The following is a 25,846-nucleotide window of genomic DNA, read 5'->3' as shown; positions in this document are numbered from 1 at the left end:
TCTCTCCTAGCAAGTTTGGAATGTCTCGTCATCTTTTCGCATGAACTGACTGATCTACTCCTACAGGTACTGAGTTCTCTGAAAAGGAAAGAACTTATGTAAGAACTCACGCTGCATTTCAAGCCAACTAGTAATAAAATTAGGTCGTAGAGAATTAAACCAGATTTTTACCTTATCTTTCAAAGAAAATGGGAAACAAACGAAGTTTGATATATTCATCAATTCAAACCCTATTAATGAAAGTGGTGCAGACCAACTCAAAATCTATCAAGTGTTTTGTATAGACTCTCGGAATCCATCCCGTTATACTGTGATATCATAGATAACATGTCATGCTTAAGATTGAAGTTCGATGCATCCTGTGGCAACATAATGCATGAAAGTGTAGATGTGCATAGGGTTGTACAAAATCCTAAAATGTACGTGGTGCAGGTGCAACCATGATTTCCTCAAAGAATTGGTCAAATAGATTGTTCAAATCAATTTCAGAATCACTTTTAAAACTAACAGAAGAACAATCAGATTTTGTGTCTTATGTATCCCTACTGGTGCTAAGTGAAATTTTAGACAATCTATTCAAATTATCTCGAACCCAGAGCATCAAACATCAATGCAGGCAATAGAAATCTACTAACACAGCAACAAACAATCATGATCAATTTTTATTTTTTTTTTCAAAATTTTCAATTTTTTGATTTTTTGATTTTATTTTTATTTTTTATTTAATGAAAAAATAGAAATAATTGGGAAAACAAAAAATTTGAAATTAAAACTAGCACTCCCCGGAAATGGCATCAAAAACTTGACCCACTCGAAAAATGAACAATTCGAAAATTATCCCAAGTATAAGAGTTCTGTGGTGTAATATTCAGCCCAAAATCTAGATCGTCTCCTCAGGGAATGCGGTTTAATCTCAAATTTTACGTGTTTCCAATAGAAAATAAAAAGTTACTGAACTCAATTCAGATTCGAGATTTTCAGGATTAGTTGAGATTTTTTCTGACAAATTAAACGAACACACAAATTAAACCCTAATCTTAGCATACACTAAATTAAATAGCAAGAATGGAAAACCTACATCTAATCAGGCAAACATCGAAACACACATTAAACTTTGGAATAGAAACTAAAGATGGTAACTTTAACATGTAATTAAAACACACAATAATAGAACTCACACAAACACAAACGCTAACGGTAAAAACCGAACCTTTAACAAAGTCAAGAACTTGAACCAAAATCGAAATTTAAAGGCAACCAAGAACTCGAACAAAAAAAATTCAATCTTTAACGACTTGAACAATAACTAGACACGATAAAAATGAAAACTCAACGGCGCCAAAAACTTGACTCACTCTAAAAATGAACAGCGTAGAAGTTATCCCAAGTATAGGAGTTCTGTCATGTAATATTCAGTTCAAAGGCCAGATCGTCTCCTTAAGGAATGCAATTTAATCTCAAATTTTATATTTTTCCAATCGAAAATAAAAAGTTATGAACTCAATTCAGATTCAGGATTTTCAAGATCGGTTGAGATTTCTTTTGACAAATTAAACAAACACACAAATTAAACTCTAATCCTAGCATGCACTCAATTAAATAGTAAGAACGGAAATCCTACGTCTAATCAGGCAAACATTAGAACACGAGTTAAACTTTGGAATAGAAAAGACAGTAACTATAGCACGTAACTAAAACACACAATAATGAAACTCACACAAACACAAACGCAAACGATAAAAACCAAATTTTTAACAAAATTAAAAATTGAATCAAAATAAAACTTAAACACAAACACGAACACAATAGAAATTTAACACTTAAACAACTCAAATGATAACAGAACATTATAAAAATGAAAACTTTAATAAGGCTAACCCTAAACTAATCGAGCTTCAATAAAGAAATTAAATTTTAAAAGGACAACTAATTTAATTTTCTAAAAATAAAAATAATTTTTTTATTTTTGTATTTTATTCTTTTATTCTTTTTTTTTTTAAAACCAAACCGGACTTAACGGAAGTAATTAAATGCTAAGCTGCTAATTAAATCTATCACTAAAATTACTTAAGAAGATAAATAAATAAATATTGTAATAATAATAAAACACTTTAGTTAATATTCAAAATTCAAACTTTTCAAATAACTTCAATTAAAAAATAACAATATTCAACTTAACAATAAAAGAAAAAAGAAGAGAGAGAGAGAGAGAGAGAGAGAGAGAGAGAGAGAGAGAGAGAGAGTCCTCGGGTGGCTGTGAGCCGTGGCTAGAGGGAAGCTCTCGGTTGTGCTGGTTTTGCTGGAGGAGCAGTGGAGACAGTCAGCTGGTATTGCAACTTCTCCAGTAGTTTGGTAGTAGGAACACAACAGTTGTGGCTTTTGGTGAGTCAGAGCAGAGAGCTGACAGCAGTGGATGGTTATAGCAGCAGTTGGAGATTCTCACGGGGTGGATGTGTTGCAGCAGTTCGGGGAGGAGCAGCAGTTGAAGGTGGATGTGCTTGGCTGGTTTCGGCTGTTGCAAAAATAGCAGCTAGTAGCAATGGGTGTTGCTGACCTCCTCGGGAGAGTAACAGACTGAGGGAGGAGGGGAAAGTTAGGGGGAGAGCAAGAAGAAAGGGAGGTCGAGAAAGAGAGAGGGAAAGGGAGAGTGAGAGATTAAGGGAGCTGCGGGAGAGAAAGGAAGAGTGGGAAGGGAAGGGAGCGCTAGAGGCTTGCAAAGAAGAGGGAAAGAACTGGAAGAAGAAGAAGGGAAGAAGAAGACTGGGGGAGAAGGAGATTGAGGCTGAGAAAGAAGAGACAGATAGTTAAGGGAGACGAGCAGAGAGCGAGAGGAGAGGGAGTTAGGGAGAGCGAGGAAGGGTGCGCAAGGCTTGTGTGAGAAAAGAAGAGATATAAGGGGAGGGCTATGCCCTATGACCCTCCAAGAGGATCCAGAACACAATCTGACCCGGTTGCATGGCCAGGTCACATCATTATTTTTTTAATTTTTTTTTCTTTTTTTATATTCTTTTTTGTTTCTTAGCGAACGAAGCCAATTTTGGTCCTCCTAGAGTATGTTTCTCTCAAAGATCAAAACATAGAAATTGTAGATAATCTTCTCATCTTTCTCCATAATTTCAAATCATCTCTATCGGAGCTCAGACGGAAAAGTTATGCATAAATTATGAATTGATGTCGATTTTAACTCCTGATAATTTTTCTGCAATAAAAAAATACCAAAAATTCATAAATTACTCAATAAAACCTAAAGATTATAAATAGGACACCTTGTTAAAGTATTACGAGTAATTAGGCATTGAATTAAAAATGTTAGCTCTAATGCACGAATTAAAATGCTTAATTACGCAACTTAAGCGTGTAATCAGTAATGCTATCTTGTATGCCACTGAACCAACTCTCTCCAAAATTCAAACGGTTCGACGTACCTAGGGCTCAACTTGCCCTTCCTACCAAACCTTATTACTCTTTTCATCGGAGCACTACTCAAAAATATAACATCACCTATCTCGAACTCTAGCTCCCATCAGCGAGTATCCGCACATCACCTATCTCGAACTCCAGCTCCCATCAGCGAGTATCCACATAACTCTTCTATCGATTATAAGCTGTTTTTATTCTATCCTTGATAACCTAGACCTTCACAGCAACCTGCTGGACAAACTCTGGCGCTAAAATGTTCCGCTCACCGACCTCACCTCAATACAATGGAGATCGGCATCTCTGACCATACAGTACTTCATATGGTGCTATCCCGATGCTGGTCTGATAACTATTGTTGCAGGAGAACTCAACTAATGGTAGATATTTGATCCAACTTCCACCGAAATTCAGTACACACGCCCGTAACATATCCTCTAAAATTTGGATAGTCCTCTCTAACTGACCATCTGTCTATGAGTGAAATGTTGTACTAAATGTGAGTTGAGATCCCAACGTTTCCTGAAGACTCTTCCAGAACCAGTAAGTAAATCGTTGGTTTCTATCTGAAACAATAGGCACTGGTATTCCGTGCAATCTAACAATCTCCTGAACATATAGTTCTACTAGCTTATCCATAGAATAACTAACTTTAATCGGGATGAAATGGGTTGTCTTCGTCATTTTGTCCACCACCACCCAAATAGTATTCTATCCGTGAAATGTTGATGACAATCCCATGACAAATTCCATGAAAATGTGCTCCTACTTCCATTTAGGGATAAGAAATGGTTGCAACGGTCCTGCTAACCTCTGGTGCTCGGTCTTCACCTGACGACATGTCAGGAATTACTCTACAAAACTGACGATATCTTGTTTCATATTAGACTACCAGAAAGATTCTCGTAGATCCCTGTACATCTTCGTACTTCCTGGATGTACTATGTAGAGCGAACAATATGCCTCCTCTAAAATGACCCACTTGATCTCGACATCATTCGGTATGCAGATCCTAGTATGGAATCTCAAGATCCCATCATCTAAGATGTTGAAATCTGGTTTTAACCCATCCTACACTCCCTCCATAATCTCTAGCAGCTCTGAATCTTTCGTCTGAGTTGTTCTGATCCTTTCCTATAAGGTCAGCTACACCACCAAGCTAGTAATGAAAGCCTAATGATTTCCTTTCTCTAACTCCACATCTTACCTTTCCAAGTCCACACCAATCTAATGTTGAACACCCACTGCTGGGACTAACTATCCACTGACTTCTAACTCAGAGCATTAGCTACCACATTAGCTTTTCCTAGGTGGTAACTAATGGTACAATCGTAGTCCTTTATCAACTCCAACCATTTCCTCTGCCTTATGTTCAGCTCTTTCTAGGTGAAAAAGTACTTAAAACTTTTATGATCGGTAAAAATCTTGCACATTTCACCATACAAGTAGTGCCTTCAGATCTTCAATGTATGAACTACTGCTGCTAATTCCATATCATGTGTCGGGTAGTTCTTCTCGTACTCCTTGTGTTGACGAGAAGCATAAGAAATTATCTTTCCCTATTGCATAAAAACACACCCGAAACCCTTTTTAGATGCATCACTGTAAATAAAAAACCCACCATCATCTGATGGAATGGTCAAAACTGGAGTAGTAACCAGTCGCTACTTCAGCTCCTAAAAATTCTGCCCACACTCATCAAACCACTCAAACTTTAAATTCTTCTTCGTGAGTCGCGTCAATGGACCTGATAGTCTGGAAAACCCTACTACGAACCGTCGGTAGTATTCTGCAAGACCCAAAAAAACTCCTAACCTCATGAACATTCTTCAGTCTCGTCTAGTCCACTACCGCTTCTATCTTACTCGGGTCCAATGATACCCCTTCTTTGGACACTACATGCCTTAGGAATGCCATTTGCTCTAACTAGAACTCAAACTTCTTAAACTTCGCAAACAGCTTCTTCTCCTTGAGTACCTAAAGTACCAACCTCAAATGAACTGCATGCTCCTCAGGACTCCTTAAATAAATTAGGATGTCAAAAAATAAAAACGACCACAAATTTGTCCAGATACTCGTGGAACACTCTGTTCATCAAGTCTATAAATGCTGCAGGAGCATTAGTCAATCCGAAAAGCATAACCAGGAATTCATAGTGGCCATACCTAGTTTGGAATGTAGTTTTCAGTACGTCCTCCAATTTCACCTTCAACTGATGATACCTAGATCGCAGATCAATCTTAGAGAAGACCTGTGTACCCTGTAGCTGGTCAAACAGATCATCAATTCTAGGTAACGGGTATTTGTTCTTCACTATCACCTTGTTAATCTCTTTGTAGTTGATGCACATCCTCATCAACCCATCCTTTTTCTTCAAAAACAACATCGATGCTCCCCAGGCTGACACACTCGATCGGATGTAACCCTTATCTAGTAGCTGCTGATAATTATGCTAAAGCCATTATGTATGGAGCTTTCGAAATCGATGTCGTGCCTGGAGTCAACTCTATAGTGAGCTCCACTTCACGATCAGTAGGCAATCCCAGCAAGTCGTCTGGAAAAATATCTAATAACTCCCTTACCATTGGGATATCCTCCAATTTACGTTCCTCCCTTGGTGCCTCTTTTATGAATGCTAAATAACCCTAGCATCCTTCTATAAGTAATCTCCTCATCTGCATGGCCGAAAGGATCCATGGTGCAAAGCGCGCACACAACCCAAAAAATATAAACTCTGGTTCTCGATGAGGTCGGAATACTACCTCCTTCCTATGATAGTCAATACTCGCATAACAAGCTGCTAACCAATTCATACTCAAAATAAGATCAAAGTAATGCATATCAAATATAATCAAACTAGCAGGTATCATTCTTCCCTGAATCTCTACTGGACAATCTCAGATTACTTTGTTACACACTATCCCTACCCCTGTCGATGTGACCACCTCTAACTCAATATCTAACAACTGTGGTTCTACCCCGCACAACTTAATGAATTCCCAAGAAATGAAGGAATGTGTTGAAACTGAATCAAATAATACAGTGACACTATTCAACAAAATGGAAATAGTACCTGTCACCAAGTCACCAGTGTTCTTAGCAACGCTAAGATTTAAAGAGTATACCCTCGCCTGAGTCATACCCCTCTGGAAGTTTCCACGTGGTGCCTGGCTACCGCCTCGATGCTCCTGCTATGGAGGTGAAACATTCGATGGCACGCAACACTCTCACATCTTACGTTCCGGTTGACCACACCAGTAGCAGTCGCCTGGTCCGCCCCTGCATTCTCCCAAATGACACTTGCCACACCTAAGGCAAACAGGGTGTGATGTGGTACCCAAAATGCTACAGCCCCCGCATCTTGATGTTGGCCTCTGTCGTGCCCATACTTCCTCCAAGAACCTTGCCTCACACATGAATATGAACTAGAAGGTACTAGCCTCTTCTTCGAAATCTGAACCTCAGCATCCTCCTGCAGGCTCTCCTCCTATGCCACGTTGGCCTTATCTACCAGTGCAGCAAAGTCTTGAATATACAGTATCATCGTCTGCTTATAGAACTCCTTCTTTAGACCCCTATCAAACTTCCAACCTTTCCTCACCTCATCCGATACTATAAACGAAGCAAAGAGAGAACGTTCCACGAATCTAGTGGCGTACTACTGCACCGTCAACTGCCCCTGAGTCAGGAACATGAATTCCTCCATCTTCGCATTCCTGACCGTGGCTAGAAAGTACCGTTCAAAGAACACCTCTCTGAAATCGTCTCATGTCATCGCCACCATCACTAACCTCTGTGCCTCAAACAGTTTCATTGATTCCCAGCATCTATTGGCTTCTTTAGTTAACTTAAATGTCGCATATAGCACCTTCTGCTTATCTGTACAACATAGAACAGTCAAGATCTTCTCAATCTATCGAATCCAATTCTCTGCTCGGATCGAGTCTATACTCCCTGTAAAGGCAGTAGGCTTCAATTAGGTAAACTGATCAATAAAACCTCCCAGCTCAGCAGTGGGACAGTCCTTCCTCCTAGCATTCCATGTAACCTCTGCCATGAACTGTTGGGCGAAGTCCCGAAACGCTACTATAGAGTCACTGCCATCCTCATAGGCAACTTTCTCGCTGCTACTACCTCCAGTATTAGCAGTATTATCCCTAGACTCTATCCTGAAGTTACAATTAAGAAAATTGTTTAGAATCTTAATACCTTACATATCTACTACAATTTCAATACCCTAAGACTTACTTTAATAACTTATCATCCCTAATAATGACATACTCTGCCAGCTTAATACTCTAATTCTAACTCAAGTTCCGCCCCTCCACTCGGGAACAAAACTGTCAATGAATTGCCTTGATTTTCTAAATCCGTCGATTGATCCAAAAAAGTATAGAAGTCTACCAATGGATTTTTGTCTCCAAGCTTACGAAACAAAACTCAACATTCTTATTCTACCCGTTCCTATTTTCCTATACTCTGGTATGACCTCTTAACCTTGTCTAACCAAGTCTGCAAGACCTAACAACCTGGTTAACTCTGATACCAACTATAGCGTTCCCACTTTCGGACGTTGTAACTTTCCTTATGAGCCTTGCGCCTGTGGCAACAATGGGTACTTATCAAAGCACTCATTACGAGTGGGGGACATTAGCTGCCCCAAACCAACAAGCCCTCGAGCGTAGAGTCCTACTTCTCCACAATCATTCATAAGCAAGAGTTCCCGAAGATTGGGAGACATTAGTTGTCCATTTGCTCTGATAGCGTTTTGTAACGCCCCAACTTGGGTTTTTCATAGAATACTACTTCTCTTCTCCTCCACCTGGACCAGACAACAAGAAGGGCGGGTCTTATCGGACTAATGATTGGTCCCACAGTCCAACACATGTCTTTTTCAGTGTGTTTTGTCCTCACTCTTACACTTCCTGAGAAAACTTTACAAAAGATCACCTCTCCCAAGAATACTCCAAGTCAAGCACGCTTAACCGTAGAGTTCTTAAGGGAAAGCTCCCGAAAAGAAATGTGAATCTTATTGATATGGGTAGTAACATATAATCCTTTTAAATCTTTCTTCCACGAAATATCACAAGACATACTTGCAAAAGGAAGTATGAAGCAAGAATTTCTACAACTCACTTGACAAATTGGACATAAGAAATCTATTTGCACCAACTAAAGGGGGAATGTTGGCATGAGTTGTCATTTAGAGAGATTATAGGAATGATCCTTAATTGTAAATCCCCTGATTCAATGATCTTCCTTTATTATAGTCATGATATTTGTATATTCAAAAATAGGTTTCAATAATCTTCAACATATGTATTACCATCCTTCTAAAATTATGAAGGAAAAAATACAATTTTTTGATATCCTTAGTTTGACATAATGAGCATATCTTTTTTTCTTTTTATTTCATCAAGTTACATGTATTTTTTGTTTCAACTTGCAAGCACTTTCTACTGTGTATAAATATATTGGAAGACATACACATTCGAAGATTGATTATAATAAGCAAGAAGGATGATGCAATCATTTATACAGCTCTGGGGCTAATTAAATACTAAATAATTAAGGCAGGCATCAGGCTTTGTTAATTTTATACCGTCAAACCCGCGATGTATCTGACTCCGGTTGGGGGCAACCATAAGTTGCCATCAATGAACTGAGCCACCGTAAAGTTAGCGGCTTGGGAAGAGTCGTTGAGTGGATGGAAACCAGCCCACCTAACCCGGCTACCGAGTCCGGCAGAGGGGCCATAGTTCAGATACTCGGCATAGAAGAGGGTGTCAAGGGCGAAATCCCCGTTCCACTCGAGCCATCCCTCGGGCCTGACGGCGCTGCTTATGTAGGACTGCATGATGATGGTGCGGGAGTACAACTTCCAAGGCCGGCCGAGGTAAGTGATCAGCGTAGTAGTAGTAGTATTGCTCTGCAGGAGATCGGAGTCGGCAGAGATGTTGGAGAACTGGATGGCAAACCCGGAGGGCTGATTGGGGTCTCTGCGTCCCTGAGCGGTTATGGTGTTCTTCTGATTGGGCAACCCCCTTTTCGCGAGAATTTGGCAGTTCTGGAAGACGGCGGTGGCGTCCCCAAATATGAAGTCCACAGTGCCACTGATGTGACATTCTCGGTAGAACTGGCGCAAGGAGTGGGCGTACAAGGTGTCCTGGTAGCCCCTCACCCCGCATCGGTAGAACACCGAGAGATCAGAGTCTGATCGGAGTGCCACCGCCTGGTGCTTCTGCGGCCCCGCTGTGTTCTCGAAGGTCATGTCTCGTGCCATAAACCCTCTCCCGCCCACAGCTGCTTCACATGCATCCACACATTGCATATCCATTCGCTCATTACTTGATGAGAAACTATGTATCCACTTAATTAATTTGAAATTAAACTCCAATTCGTGAATTAATTAACGTCTGCCCATGTGGCTAGAGATATATCATATATCATATATACCAACAGAGTCCAGCCCAGTCCGCCAATGTGTGGTTTTTTTTTTTTAAAGGGAAAAAAAGGCACGTGCATGATCTAAATTATCTAACCTAAGCTTTTGTTTTTTCCCCAGAATAGTTTTGTATTATTTAGAGTATGAATTATAGAATTTGAATTTGTAAAATTATTAGAATTTCATATCGTTTTTTATCAAAATTGACACAAATCAAATTTAAATTTTTAAGGTCATGCTTCTAAATGCAAGATTCAAATATTTTACATATGATTAATCCCTTAAAAATATAATTTAATCCTTTTAATTTATTATAACTTTGAAAAGGGTTTATACAACTTAATTAGTTTCTTTATTATCCTCAAATTTCAGCCAAATTTGTAGTATGTTTTGTAATGAAAATAATCCTTTTTATTTTTAAAATTTTAAATATTTACAAAATTGCCACTTGATTTTAGGTTTTGAATATGTATTGATTTATTTATACATGAAATTTGGAAGAGAATAGAACAGGTTCTTTAACTTTTATATATATATATATATATATATATATATAATTAAAGATTTTATATGTGAAAGTTACCTCATATTGAAAAATTAAGTGAAAAATGGATGTCTTATCATAGTTTGGTTCAAGACTAGCTTAATTAGTGTTCGCTCAAATATATCAACTCTACATTGACAACTTTCAACTCATTGCTTACAAATAATATTAGAGCTGATGATTCACAGTTCTTAGTGAAAAGAAAAAATTGTAAATCAAATATTATGGAGAGATCTGAAAACTTAAATTTTTGGATGAAATTAGCACTTACCTAATTACAAATTACCTATATATATCAAATCCATATGAAAATTCTCAGTGCATATCAAGCAATTTTTTCATGGAATGCAAGGAATCTAACAACTCATTTGATGGATTAATTATTCGTTAGAATTAATTATTTTTGAATTAAACAATGTACCGAAGCATATTTTTTATTAAGTAATAACCTTATATATCAATCGCAAAATTAATATATTCAAATATTAATAGGCTTCATTCTATATACATAGGAACTAACTTGCAAGCCCACAAATTATCAAGTTAGAAAAAACCAAATCTTCAAATTAAGGATTATGAAGGATAATTTTTATATAAATTGGTAAATGAGTTAATATTTTATTTAAAAATTAAAAATACATTTAATTGTGAGAAATATGAGATTGTATGTATAAGTTAATGCCGGAATTAAGCAGTAATTAATTAAATTGATTAAGTGATGTGCCGAGCGTGTATGAAAGCATTTCTTACCAAATGTGGCAGAGCGAAATGTTGTCCAGCCATCTACGAAGCTGCGATTGCCGGTGATAATGGTGAGGTCCATACCATCGCCAATCATCACGAGGTTCCATTTCTTCTTCTTGATCTCCACATTCTCATGGTACACGCCCCTCTTTATGTAAATGATATAGCGGCCCGAGCTGTAGTCGGGGGCTTCCAACACCGCGTCCATCACCCTCGTGTAATTCCCGCTGCCATCAGCAGCCACCACCACATCCGCCGCCATTGATGGCGTTCCAGTTGCCTGTAGCAGTTTTCGGTCTTTAGATCTAATCCAGTGCGGAAAAGCAGACCCATGGCCAAGACCCTGTGTGTTATCATTACCCTTGATCATCATTAGCTTCCGCTTTCGTCCCCGCTGATCATGACCCTTACCGCCGCCGCCTCTTGCCGGCGGGTGCAACATGGCGAGAACGTCGCGAACTAACGAAGTGATTTGGTCGAGGCCTCCTGCCACCGCCGCTTTCACCAAGCTGTTAGTGCCTTCAAATCCTTCCATGCACGTTTCCTGATTACCCAGTGCCGCCCCCAACCACGTCCTCAAATCAGAACTCACGTCACCTGTACTATTATCTTTGCCTGTCAAGAATCAATAACCATCCACAACTATTATAAAAGTGTTCCATGAATACACAAAAAATGTCTTTTTTTTTTTTTTTTTTCACCATCCACAACTACTATAAAAAATATTGTTCTTTAAAGATATTTATTTATTTTTTTTTAAAAAAATTTTTATTAATTCATTTCGTTACAATTACCGCTTAAAAGCTACAGAGTGTTGCACATCTCACTTGCTTGCAGCTAGTTATTGATAAACTGATACAAATTATTGTTTGATATTATTCTTAATTAATCATTTTCTACTTAAAATCACTCACTAGAATTATAATTAATTAACCATTTTCTACTTAAAATCAACCACCTTAGATTAATTAATTATAATTCTAATAAGTTAAAGCATATAAAAAATAAAATGAATATATTAATATTTTTTAAAGAGCATTAAAATTAATGCTAACAAAAGATTTGTTAATAAAAGTAAAACAATAGTTATGTGGCTCTCATTGAGTATGAGTATGATGTTCTTTCTTTTTTATGCAAGTCTTTTTTATTATATATATAATAAACTATGTTAGGGAGTTCATAAAAAAATTTGGAAAAAAAAAAGTAGCACCAATTCTGAAAAAAGGTTTCGGTTAAGACTCGTTGGAATTGGACGATCAAGGATTCTGAAGTTATTAAATTCTTGAAAAAGGAAGCTCAAAACCTACCTAAGCTTCAGTATCTAGATGGTACAGAAACATGTATCATCTTGGAAACAGATGCTTCTGATATAGTATGAGGATGTATTTTAAAGACTAAAAAAATCAATAAAACAAAACATCTCAGCAAATATTGGAGTGGGTGTTTTGGCAATGCTAAATAAAATTACCCAGTTCATAAGAAGGAGCTATTAGTAATTCTAATGGGAATCTGTGCTAATGAGTTTTTCCTTGGAAAATCATTTATCGTTATAATAGATAGTTTTTATGTAAAGAACTTCATGGGAATTAAGTTAAAACGATGTATCTAAGCAAGATTGGTCAGATGGAGAAATGAGTTGTAATATTACTTTTTTTTTTTCTATAGAACACATTAAAGATAGAGATAATATTATTGCAGATACATTAACCAAATATTTGAACTCTTGCAGGAATGGGAAGAAGAAAGGATAATCAGAAAGATTGCCTAGTCTGCAACGAATCTAACAGGTTGGCAGATTGTCCAGTGATGAGATTCGTAGAAAATAAAAGGTCCTTGAATTCAAGAAGAATGAGAGGTCGTCTGAGTTCAACTTCAGAAAAAAGAAGAATTGATAAACCTATCTAGAATGGAAAGGTGGATGAAAGACCAATCTAGAAAGAAAAGGCAGTCGCAAAATTGGATCTTACAAGCAAGGTAAAAAATAAGTGTCATATTCAATGCTTCATTTGTAGTATGTAGGGGCACTATAGTACAAAATGCGAAAAAGAAACCCTAAACCCAAGAAAAATAAAAAGGCTATAGAGGGAAGTATTGGACGTACTAAAAAACAAATGATGATCATTGAACCAGTGGAACTCTATCAGAAGAAAAAAGTTTCAGATCTTTCAGAAATTTTAGGAAGAAATCTTGAGATTTCCTTTAATAAGGAAGATGTAGTATGCAAAATCCTTAATAGCATCAACTATCTAGAAGTCAAAAAAGACCTAGAGAATGTGGTGTAGATATTGGAAGAATTTGAAGCTATACGAAAGAATTCAAAGAAGTTTATTGTGAATATATGGCAAGGATCATATACGAACAGATCATTGTCAGGCAAGTGGTAGAAGATAAGCTTGACAAAACCAGTTTTCAAACGAGACCAGGAGGTCAAGAAGAGTTTAGAAAGCTCAGCGTCTACTGGAGGAAAAATGGATTGACAAAACCAAAACTCTATATTCCAAATATAATTAATGAAGAACTTTTCTTTGAAGCATAGAGAGCTCTTAGAATATAAGAGGCCCAATTCACCAGTTTCAAGAAGACCAATACGATCTTTAGTTGGTTACCACCTTTAATAAGGATCATTCTCAATTTTGCAGATCCAAGAAAATTGCGGTGGATCGGATACATCGAACCCATCCAATTAAAAATAGGAAGAATCTTGTTTTGAAATTTGTTTCCTGAATATTGGAAGGAAGGTTTAGTTTTAGATTTTTTACGAGAAAGAGCCTAGTGAAACAGATTGGGACGACTTTGGATAATTCAAAAAATTTCATGAAATTGTCCAAGTTGTTAGGGTGATTTATTTAATTGAAGCAGGGGTTGCTTTTAAGTGTATGTTATTTGGAGATTATGAGAATTTAATAGCAATTGAACGAAGATTTCTTCAAATCTCTGAAGAAGCTCATCTGGTAGAAGACGTCATCTTAGCTCAGAAAATGCTTAACCAGATTAGAGATTGGAATTCTCACATACCTTTAGTTCAGGCAGCTAAGCAAAAACTCAAGGACATCCTAGTAGATCTAGCCAAAGCTGAAAAAGTAAAAAGAAAGGCAGTAGAATTAGAAGATAGTTCACTAGACCCAAATGAAGTGACAGACGCCCTAAGTGATCTTTGAAAATTTCATAGATACATTTCGAAATATGTACCATTCAAATAATAGTCTGGAAACTTATCATATCTTAGGCCAAGATGATGAGACTAGTCAGTAAGGTCATATCAGATACTAATCCAGAACAGTATCATATCCAGATCTCGACGAACGGATTATTCAGAAAGGTCATATCAACTATATTAAAGATACTTTATTAAAGTTGCTTTATTAAAGTATATTCTTTTCTTATCAAAGTGAGTCGGTAAGATAATGTGTCGTCCCTTTTCCTTTAAGTCTTTACTTTCTCTTTTTGTCAAATCAAAGAGAAAGCGAGTGTTGTGCTTGTCCTTTGAAGGCACTTGTTCGCCTATTTAAGGGAGACTTCGACCAGCAGCATAAATGGACGACTAAGTCTTTACTAGCAGGTTCCCAGGTTCAGACTGAGGAAGAATTGCTGCAAGGATCGACCAAGTCCTCAACCAATTGACTCTCCAAGGCGACCACGTCGAAATACTAAATAGCTCAAAGAAAGAGCAGAAAATTCCAAGAAAAAGATATCTCGGGCCAAGCTGAGTCAGAAAGGATGTCAAAGAATCTTTCAAAGAAAATTATGGAAGATACCCAAAATGTCCTCAGGGGAAATCACTAACAAGCTGCAACTGTTATTGGTTTTGTAGCAAAAAGGGCCATAAATCTAATAACTATCCAAAAGCAAAAAAGAGGAAAGGCAGCCTTGAGTGAATCTTAATGGAGGATTTCTCAAAACTTCTATATAAGCCGATTTGGGGAGAAGAGATAAACTTAGATGATGAGGGTATATATTCTATCTTTTCATAATACTCTGAATCTGAATGAGAAGATTTAGAAGAAGAATCTTCATTCCATCTTAAGCTAAGTCAGTTGGGTCGAAAAATATCATACTTCATGGATACCTCACAGAGAAACTATAAAGGTAATTGAGAAAGAAGTAACTACAGAAGTATCTACTACAGATGCAAGAACATTTTTTTGTACCTCTTCTTTCTACACAACAAGTCAAAAAGGTCATGGACAAGAAGGCAAAATATGTTCATTATAGGATTATCCATATAGGAGTGGATCTATTGGTCAGAAAAGGACAAGATCTACCCATCCTTGTAGAAATCATGGATGGAAGTATTGGAAATTTTGGTAGGTCTTTACTAAGAGGAGCAATGGCAAAACTACATTCAGAAGCAACCTGGATAAGGTAATACCAGATTTACATGTAGATCTGCATGAAAAAAGTGTAGAAAAAAAAAAACTTCTAGGTAAAGATAAATACAAGAGAGTGGCAAAATATGCTAAGATGCAGACCTAATAGGAGATGTATCATATTAGTAGCCCGATTGTATTTAAAAAATTTATAATACAGGGAAACTAGCCTTTCGAAAGGGGATCAGTAGATTTACTCTAACTCTTCGAAACAAATCAATCGATAGACTCAATTAGAGGATTGTAACCAGAAATTGTAAATCCTAGGGAATAGAGTTGGCCTCAAACTTGAGTCACCCTGAGATCAGAAGAAAGGTTAAAATCCCTATTACTAGAGTCAGTAAGACAGGAGGCGAATAGGTTGATTATAACTGGCCCTCTTAGTGATATGTCTCCTAGTAGGGCAAGCATATCCAGTGAAGGGATTTCTAATTCGTTCGTCGAGGTCTGGATATGATACCGTTATGGATTAGTATTTTATATGACCTTACTTGCTAGTCCCATCAGCCTGGCCCGGGATATGATAAGTTTCTAGACTATTATCTGAATGGTACAAATTTTGAAATCTATCTTCGAAATCTTCAAAAATTGCTTAGGGCGTCTATCATTTCATTTGGGTTGCGCGAACTATCTTCCAATTATGTTGTCTTTTTCTCTTTTGCAGCTTTGGCTAGATCTGCTAGGATGTCCTTGAGTTTTTGCTTGTCTACCCGAATTGAAGAAAGATAAGAATTCCAATCTCTAATCTGGTTAAGAAAATTTTGAGTTGAGATCCAGATGAGCTTCCTCATGAAAATTTTGAATCTGCTAAAGTCGCCCCAATCTATTTCACTAGGCTCTTCCTCGAGAAAATCTAAAACTGAACCTTCCTTCCAACATTCTAGAAATAAATTCCAAAACAAAATTCTTCCTGATTTTAATTGGATGGGTTCGATGTATCCGGTCCACCACAATTTTCCTAGATCTACGAAATTGAGAATGATTCTTATCAAAGGTGGTAACCAAAAGAAGATCGTATTGGTCTTCTTGAAACTGATGAATTGCACCTCTCCTATTCTAAGAACTCCCTATGTTTCTTTCGCATTCTGTACTGTAATGCCCCTGCATACTACAAATGAAGCATTGAATAGACTCTTATTATTTACCTTGCTGGTAAAATCCAAGTCAAAAGTCACCTTTCCTTTCTATATCAGTCTTTCATCTACTTTTCCTTTCTAGAAAGGTTTATCAATTTTTCTTCTTTCTGAAGTTGAACTCAGGCTGCCTCTTCTTCTTATTTTCTATGAATTTTACCACTGGACAATCTGCAACCTGTGAGATTTGTTGCAAACTAGGCAATCTTTCTAATTATCCATTCTACTTTTCATTCCTTCAAGAGTTCAAATATCTGGTTAATGTATCTGCAATAATACTATCTTTACCTTTAATGCGTTCTATAGAAAAGGAGTAATATTGCAACTCATTTCTCCATTTGACCTATCTTGTTTAGGTACGTACATCGTTCTAACTTAATTCCCATGAAGTTATTTAAATATGAACTATCTGTTCTAACGATGAATGATTTTCCAAGAAAAAACTCATTAGAACGGATTCCCCTGACTGCTAATAAATCTTTCTCATGGACTGGATAATTTAATTCCGCGTTGCTAAGACACCCACTCCAATATCTGCTGAGATGTTTTATTTTATCCATTTTTCTAATCTTTAAAACGAATCCCCATGTTATATCAGAAGCATCTATTTCCAAGATTATATATGTTTCTGTACCATCTGGATACTCAAGCTTAGGTAGGTTTTGAGCTTCCTTTTTCAAGGATCTAATAACTTCAAAATCCTTTATCATCTAATTCCAAGGACTTTTAACCAAAACCTTTTTCTGAATTGGTGTTGCTTATTCTGCCAAATTTTGTATGAGCTTCCTAACATAGCTAAGTAATCCTCGAAAGCATTGACAATGCCTTCTGTCTTCTAACTCGTCAGGAAAATGCACTAGCTTTTCTACCATGTGCGGTTGAAGTTCTTCCTCACTTCAATCGATTTTTAATCCAAGAAATTCTATATGAGGTTGAACCCAAAAGGCCTTTTTTTCTAAAAGAATCATTCCCTCATTTCTAAATACTTGTGCTACTTGCCTCAAATGTTCGTAATGATCCTTAATATTTTTATTAAATAATAAGAAATCATCAATGTAGATTGCAAAAAATCTGGTCATTCCTTCAAAGGCTTGATCCATCAGCCTTTGGAAAATTTCTCGAGCATTTTTCAATCCAAATGGCATGACTAGTCATTCAAAAAGCCCAATCGGAGTCGTAAAGGCTATTACAGCTATTGCTCCTTCTTTGACCCTTATCTACCAGTAGCCAGATTTTAGATCAAACTTTAAATAGATCATGGGCTTCTCCTTACGAATTTTATTCCTAAGAAATTCTTGATTAGGTAGACTATACCCATCGACCCTTGTTTCTCTATTTAGATTTCTATAATCAATTATCATTCTAGCTTTGCCTCGCACCTGCTCGGCGTGATTTGTTGCCATGAATGCAGCACTTCTATGCTCACTATTATTGTGCCTAATTAAACCCAAATTTAATAATTATGGAATTTGTTCCTCAAATTTTCTTATCATTTGATTTGGATAAGTTATCCTTCTACTTCGTATAACTGTATTGGGCTCTTTAAGCACAATGTCAGCCTCCAAATGGCTTTCTGCCATAATACCTGAGGGTTGCTTGACAAGTTCTCTAATAGTGAAACCTTGATCTCTTCAAGCTGGCCATCTCTTTTTATTACTGGTTGATTTAAATTTAGGATACTTCATGTAATCAATTATTTCCAATTATCAAGTTTCTCCCGATAATTTTGTGATTCCTTTCTTCTTTTACCATTACATAACTTTTCCCTGTTATAATGGTTCTTGAAGAAATTAGAATAAAATGGTTATTTCGACTATTACTTCTAAAAATATTGTAAAAGGTTGGTATTATCTAAGGAACCTGTTTCCTAAAAAAAAAAAAAATCGCCTGGTGATTCTAAAATTAGGCACAGAATTTGTTCCTAAAAAACTTTACCATTTATTGTTATTCTGATATTCTTTGCAATTTCTCCTATCTAAAGAAGTGCATTATTACCCACTGTGACATGAAGATTAGTTGATTCTCAAGTTACTCCTAGAAATGTAATCCTCGTATAGGACCACATGCATCATGTATCAAGTAGAGCTCTACATTCTATCTTACTGATAGAAATGTCTATGAGCATTGCCCATTCTTCTAGTTTTGAACTTAGGATAGACGTTCTCATATATGCTATATGAGTCGGGTCATCTTCGTCTTTAAAATAAATAGGAATTCAAATAGTTCTATGTCCAAATATTCTCCTGCCCTTCTAACCTTAATTCTAAATTAGCAATCCCTTCACTAGATATGCTTGCCCTACTGGAAGCCATAACACTAAGAGGGTCGATTATAATCATCCTATTTGCCTCTTGTGTTACTGACTCTGGTAATAGAGATTTTAACCTTTCTTCTGATCTCAGGGTGACCCAAATCTGTGGCCAACTCAATTCCCTAGGATTTACAATTTTTGGTTGCAATCCTCTAATTAAGTCAATTGATTTGTTTCGAAGAGTTGAGTAAATCTACTGATCCCCTTTCGTAAGGTTGATTTCCCCATATTATAAAATTTTAAATATAATCGGGCTACTAATCTAATGCATCTCCTATCGGGTATGCATCTTAGTAGGAGTACCTCTTCTTTCTACACAAGAAGTCAAAAAGGACATGGACAAGAAGGTGAGATATGTCCGTTATGGGATTATCCAGATAGGAGTGGATCCATTGGTTAGAAAAGAACAAGGTCTACCCATCCTTGTAGCAATCATGGATGGAAATATTGGAAATTTTGGTCGGTCTTTACTAAGGGAAGCAAGGGCAAGGGCAAACCTACATTCAGGAGCAGCCTGGGTTAAGGTAATACCAGATTTACATGTAGATCTGCATGACAAAAGTGTAGAAAAAAAACCTTGCAAGTAAAGATGAATACAAGAGTGGCAAAATATGCTAAGATGCATACCCGATAGGAGATGCATTAGATTAGTAGCCTGATTGTATTTAAAATTTTATAATATGGGGAAATCAACCTTACGAAAGGGAATCAGTAGATTTACTCAACTCTTCAAAACAAATCAATTGACTTAATTAGAGGATTGCAACCAAAAATTGTAAATCCTAGGGAATTGAGTTGGCCACAGATTTGGGTCACCCTGAGATCAGAAGAAAGGTTAAAATCTCTATTACCAGAGTCAGTAAGACAAGAGGCGAATAGGTTGATTATAATCGACCCTCTTAGTGTTATGACTTCCAGTAGGGCAAGCATATCTAGTGAAGGGATTGCTAATTTAGAATTAAGGTCAGAAGGGCAGGAGAATATTTGGACATAGTGTTGACCTTATTGGTCACGCCCAGTTTTGATTATGACAAATACTCATTGTATCTAATGAGTGTCTGAGTTTTTGTGTAGGAATCAAGAATGATAAGATCAAGATGTGCACAAAGCAAGAAAAGCTTGAAGGCCAAATCATATTCTTTGTAATATATCTATATTGGTCTGTAACAGGTATTTAGGGCATTTGGTTTGTAATAAGCTCACACACATCACACGTATGGTTTATTATGTAAGCTCAAACCGAACCATAAATGAGAAAGGACCATAGAAAGACCTTAGGGTGCACCTTCGGTCGACCGACATCGAACTTTTTCGGTATCTTCAAATTGGACCCCAAGTGACCTTAGGACACACACATATTTCACATATGTTTGTTAGGCACTTGAATAGGACTTGTTTGAGTCAATACGGGACCGAAATGCACACTTGGTGCACTTTCGGTCGACCGGCCAAAATAGTTCATTTTTGGCCTGGTCGACCGAACTGGCCCTGGGTCAACAGTTTGACCAAGGCCCGGTCGACCGAGCCCTTATAGTTCATTTGACCCCGGTTGACCGAACCCCCTGGGAGTCAACATTTTGACCTCCCGGTCGACCGACCAAATTTGTACTCCAACAACCTGGTCGACCGAGGGGTCTTGGGAGAATTCCCAACGGTCTGGTCAACCGAGCCCTTCAGTTCAAAATAGCCCCGGTTGATCGAACCTCAAAAATTTGGCAAATCGCCCTCTCCGGTCGACCGAGCCACTTAGTTCAAAATCCTCTTGGTCGACCGAGCTACTTGAGTCCTGGTTGACCGAACCAGTTCTGGTCGACCGGACCTCTCGGGTTGGTCCTATTTTTACCGTGGTTAATATTTTTCTAAATAGGGTTAAAATGCCTTAAACGTCATTAAAACTTTTCTAATAATACCCAATAGGTCCCCAATGGTCATATTTTCTCCCTTGCCTATATATACAAGTTCATTTGAGAAAATTAGTGTGGGATTAGTCACTTTGATTAGGGAAAATTCTTTAAAAAACCAAAATCCTATAATACTCATTTCCAAGCTCCACACACTCAATCTTACCTTCTCATATTGCCTACATCATTTGTAAGTTGGTTTTGAGTGTTTTGTAGTGATTGGTTTTGCTCTCCTATCTTTGGATTGTTTGACTTAATTTTTGAGAGCTAAACCTTAAAGTATTCTTAGGGGACTTTGTTAATAAGTCTTTCCTAAGAAGACTTATATATATAACTTCTGAGTATTGCATATTCATTACAATATCTTAAGAAGTTGGTATTTGCATTTTGGTTGCAAAAACATTTTCAAATATCTACTATGTTTTTATCTTGAAAATATTTGATGAGATATTTGCTAGTGTGATAAAATCTTTGTTGCAATATTCGTTAACTCATATGTCCCTTGCTAAATACAAAGATTGAGTATCCTTTTGCAAACCAAACTTATACATTGCTAGAGCTTAATATACATATATACATTGAGAAAATTTGTTGATTATATGAAGTTTAGATAACATCTTTGTTTGAGCACTGAGATTGAATATCCGGTGATACAAAGATTATTTAGGTTTGCACTCTCACTCACTCATTACAACGATAGTAAATCTATTTGAGAGTTGACATCTTAGACCACATTGAGCTTACAAATTATTTTATATTTGTGGTGTATATTATTGCGCAAATTTGGGTACAATATCTGCTTTACTTGAAAGCACAATCACTGTACCATTTGATTGTAATACACTTTGGTTGTATTTCCAGGCACAGGCCTGAAGAGGGAGACTAGCCCTAGAATAGTCTCAGTTCGGCTTAGACCCGGTTAGGAAAGTTAGGTGCGTCGTCCTGTTAAGGCGTGTAGGTTGAGGTCAGCCCCGCTAATTGACCTGGTGTAGGTTGAGGTCAGCCCTGTATTAATTTGACCTGGTTGTAAACGGTGTCGCTCCACCCTTAAGTGAGCCTTTAGTGGAATCCTCAGGCTTGCGAGCTTGAGGCGGGGACATAGGCACAGTTGGCCGAACCCCGATAATATATTGTGTGTTTGCTTACATTTCTGCACTTTACATTTACCGCAAATGTATGTTATGGGTGAATGATGCGTATAACTTAATATTCATATTATATTTATCTACGCATTTGGAAATTGCATAGACAGGCCTTAGGTTGTGCACATACTGTTGTTGAATACATTAACCTAGGAGAAAAAGTTTAAAATTCCAATTCACCCCCCCTCTTGGGAATACAAAAATTCTAACACATAGAACTATTTGAATTCCTATTTATTTTAAAGACGAAGATGACCCGACTCATATAGCATATATGAGAACGTCAATCATAAGTTCAAAACTAGAAGAATGGGCAATGCTCATAGACATTTCTATCAGTAAGATAGAATGTAGAGCTCTACTTGATACATGATGCATGTGGTCCTATACGAGGATTACATTTCTAGGAGTAACTTGAGAATCAACTAATCTTCATGTCACAGTGGGTAATAATGCACTTCTTTAGATAGGAGAAATTGCAAGGAATATCAGAATAACAATAAATGGTAAAGTTTTTTAGGAACAAATTCTGTGCCTAATTTTAGAATCACCAGGCGATTTTTTTTTTTTGGAAACAGGTTCCTTAGATAATACCAACCTTTTACAATATTTTTATAAGTAATAGTCGAAATAACCATTTTATTCCAATTTCTTCAGGAACCATTATAACAGGGAAAAGTTATGTAATGGTAAAAGAAGAAAGGAATCACAAAATTATCGGGAGAAACTTGATAATTGGAAATAATTGATTACATGAAGTATTCTAAATTTAAATCAACCAGTAATAAAAAGAGATGGCCAGCTTGAAGAGATCAAAGTTTCACTATTAGAGAACTCGTCAAGCAACCCTCAGGTATTATGGCAGAAAGCCATTTTAGAGGCTGACATTGTGCTTAAAGAGCCCAATACAGTTATACGAAGTAGAAGGATAACTTATCCAAATCAAATGATAAGAAAATTTGAGGAACAAATTCCATAATTATTAAATTTGGATTTAATTAGGCACAATAATAGTGAGCATAGAAGTGCTGCATTCATGGCAACAAATCACGCCGAGCAGGTGCGAGGCAAAGCTAGAATGATAATTGATTATAGAAATCTAAATAGAGAAACAAGGGTCGATGGGTATAGTCTACCTAATCATGAATTTTTTAGGAATAAAATCCGTAAGGAGAAGCCCATGATCTATTTAAAGTTTGATCTAAAATCTGGCTACTAGTAGATAAGGGTCAAAGAAAGAGCAATAGCTGTAATAGCCTTTACGACTCCGATTGGGCTTTTTGAATGACTAGTCATGCCATTTGGATTGAAAAATGCTCGAGAAATTTTCCAAAGGCGGATGTATCAAGCCTTTGAAGGAATGACCAGATTTGTTGCGATCTACATTGATGATTTCTTATTATTTAATAAAAATATTAAGGATCATTACGAACATTTGAGGCAAGTAGCACAAGTGTTTAGAAATGAGGGAATGATTCTTTCAGAAAAAAAAGGCTTTTTGGGTTCAACCTCATATAGACTTTCTTGGATTAAAAATCGATTTAAGAGAGGAAGAACTTCAACTGCACATGGCAGAAAAGCTAGTGCATTTTCCTGACGAGTTAGAAGACAGAAGGCATTGTCAATGCTTTCGAGGATTACTTAGCTATGTTAGGAAGTTCATACAAAATTTGGCAGAATAAACAATACCAATTTAGAAAAAGGTTTTGATTAAAACTCCTTGGAATTAGATGATAAAGGATTCTGAATTTATTAGATCCTTGAAAAAAGAAGCTAAAAACCTACCTAAGCTTGAGTATCCAGATGGTCAAAGCATATCATATTTCCCCATACTTCTTTTTCAATTACCTTTATAGTTTTTCCGTAAGGTATCCATGAAATATGATATGCTTCGACCCAACTGACTTAACTTAAGATGGAACAAAGATTCTTCTTTTAAACCTTCTCCTTCAAATTCAGAGTATTATGAAAAGATAAAATATATACTCTCATCATCTGAGTCTATCTCTTCTCCCCAAATTGACTCATATAGAAGTTTTGAAGAATCCTCCATTAAGATTCTCTGAAAGCTACCTTTCCTCTTTTCTGCTTCTGGATAGTTATTAGTTTTATGGACTTTTTTACCACAAAACCAACAATTGCAGCTTGTTAAAGATATCCCTGAGGACATTTTGGGTATCTTTCATATTTTTCTTTGAAAGATTTTTTGACATCCTTTCTAACTCGACTTAGCCTGAGATATCTCTTTCCTAAAATTTTTTGCTCTATTCCTTTTACCTAATCTTTTCCAAGATTTCTTCTTAGATTTTGACTTCTTATGGCAATTTCCTCCTACACAATCGCTCATTAGCTACTTGTATTGCAGCCGCCTATATTTGTTGCGGGTCAAACTTAAGTCATGTCATGGTATTTGTCACATCTTGCGCTTTCATTGCCTTATAAATATTTAACTTGATAAGTTCCCTTATAAATATTTAATTTGATTGACAAGAAATCCCATAATGTTGAAAATTAGTAGTCAAATGTAGTTATCTGATTTGATTGAACATTTGTAAAGCTTTAAGTAGTAATCATCTCAGGCATATATTTTTAAAATAATAAAATTTAAAAGTAGATAGCACATATGCGTCTCGAAAGACTTAAAAGAGTAAATAGTAACCACCTTTAATGATTTTATACCCAAAAACTCTAGGAAAGAGAAAACAAAATGTGAATTCGATTTGTATTATTTCTCTCGGTAATTGAAGAGAAAAAACATGAATATCTTTTAATATTTTAAAAATATTAAAGATCTTCTCTAAGATTTAAAAAATTTTGAGACCGATTCCTGTCAAGAAATATCTCCTCTTTATATATATATATATATATATATATATATATATATATAATAAATATGAACATAATATACTTCCCGGCGCCCCTTCCGATCATGTCCTTGAGGGTGAAGCACACAAAAAATCAAATATGAGAATTTTCCAAATCAGGTCGTCAAACTTCAATAAGTTACCCTATTATTTTAGTTCCCAACTAGTGAAAGTCTGCTCAAGATCGATGCAAGGGAGTAAATTAGCCGGGAAGGGTAGCTGGATTGTGCCCAAGAACGAATAGAAAAGGCGGATTAATTGATTGATGGAGTACGTACCGGTGGGATTCTGAGCAGCGGAGAGAGTCCAGCTCAATTCTTGGGCGGAAAATTCGAGCAAATCAAGACAGTCGGAAACAGCATTAGAAAGACGAAAATCGTGAAGAGCAATATGGGTGAACCGGGAGACCACAGATGTGACCCTTTGTATGGCGTTGATGGAGGACTCCAGGGACCGGATGAAAGCCGAAGAGGGAGCGTCTGCCACTAAGTTCGGCCGACCAATAGATGGCGAAGCGCAATGACAAAGCACGATGACATTGATCACCAGGAGTAATATTAACTGGGGCAAGAAGTTGGAGAGATGATGATACGAGTCGTACTGCCGGCCAGCCATTGTGGGGGATTAAACCGCATGCACAGGCTCTTCGCTCGCCAGCTATCTAATGGCTAAATGCACGCATGAATGAGTTACGAAGGTGTATGAAAATATGAATTGGAGATCGAACTCCGAGGGAAGGCGTAATAAAAAGCAAGAAACGTGGGTTGGCGGGACAGTGAGAGCATTGAAGACGGCGAATTTAGTGAATTAGGCCGCGGGAGGGAGGGGGCGGGCGGTGGGGGCCCGGATCTACGCGTTAGGGTGCAAAGGCAAATGGGACGTCAAATTGGGCTGTCGCGTCGGTGCTTTTACCAAAGTGATGATCGAGGATTCTCGCTCCATGCGCAGCTTTGCATCTTCGAGTTGCGTGCCAGCTTC

The 25,846-nt window shown here is 37.0% G+C and overlaps 1 protein-coding gene across 2 annotated transcripts; it reads right to left on the bottom strand.

The window, feature by feature from the left end:
- Positions 1 to 25,789, bottom strand: LOC131156403 (pectinesterase/pectinesterase inhibitor PPE8B-like). Of its 2 annotated transcripts, none has more exons than XM_058110056.1 (4): positions 25,147 to 25,648; positions 11,157 to 11,765; positions 9,020 to 9,723; positions 1 to 78 (listed from the first exon to the last, which is right to left on the bottom strand). In XM_058110056.1, the coding sequence occupies exons 1-4, from the start codon at positions 25,481 to 25,483 to the stop codon at positions 61 to 63; spliced, it is 1,668 nt and encodes a 555-aa protein (XP_057966039.1). In that variant the 5' UTR covers positions 25,484 to 25,648; the 3' UTR covers positions 1 to 60. The 2 variants fall into 2 exon arrangements, with proteins under 2 accessions (XP_057966039.1, XP_057966040.1); XM_058110057.1 differs by having other exon boundaries at positions 3 to 78; positions 9,020 to 9,720; positions 25,147 to 25,789.
- Positions 25,790 to 25,846: the final 57 nt, after the last annotated feature.

Source organism: Malania oleifera, chromosome 5 (genome assembly GCF_029873635.1).
Source record: "Malania oleifera isolate guangnan ecotype guangnan chromosome 5, ASM2987363v1, whole genome shotgun sequence".
Lineage (NCBI taxonomy): Eukaryota > Viridiplantae > Streptophyta > Magnoliopsida > Santalales > Ximeniaceae > Malania > Malania oleifera.
The sequence above is the reverse complement of the archived record's forward strand: the minus strand, read 5'-3'. Positions and strand labels throughout refer to the sequence as shown.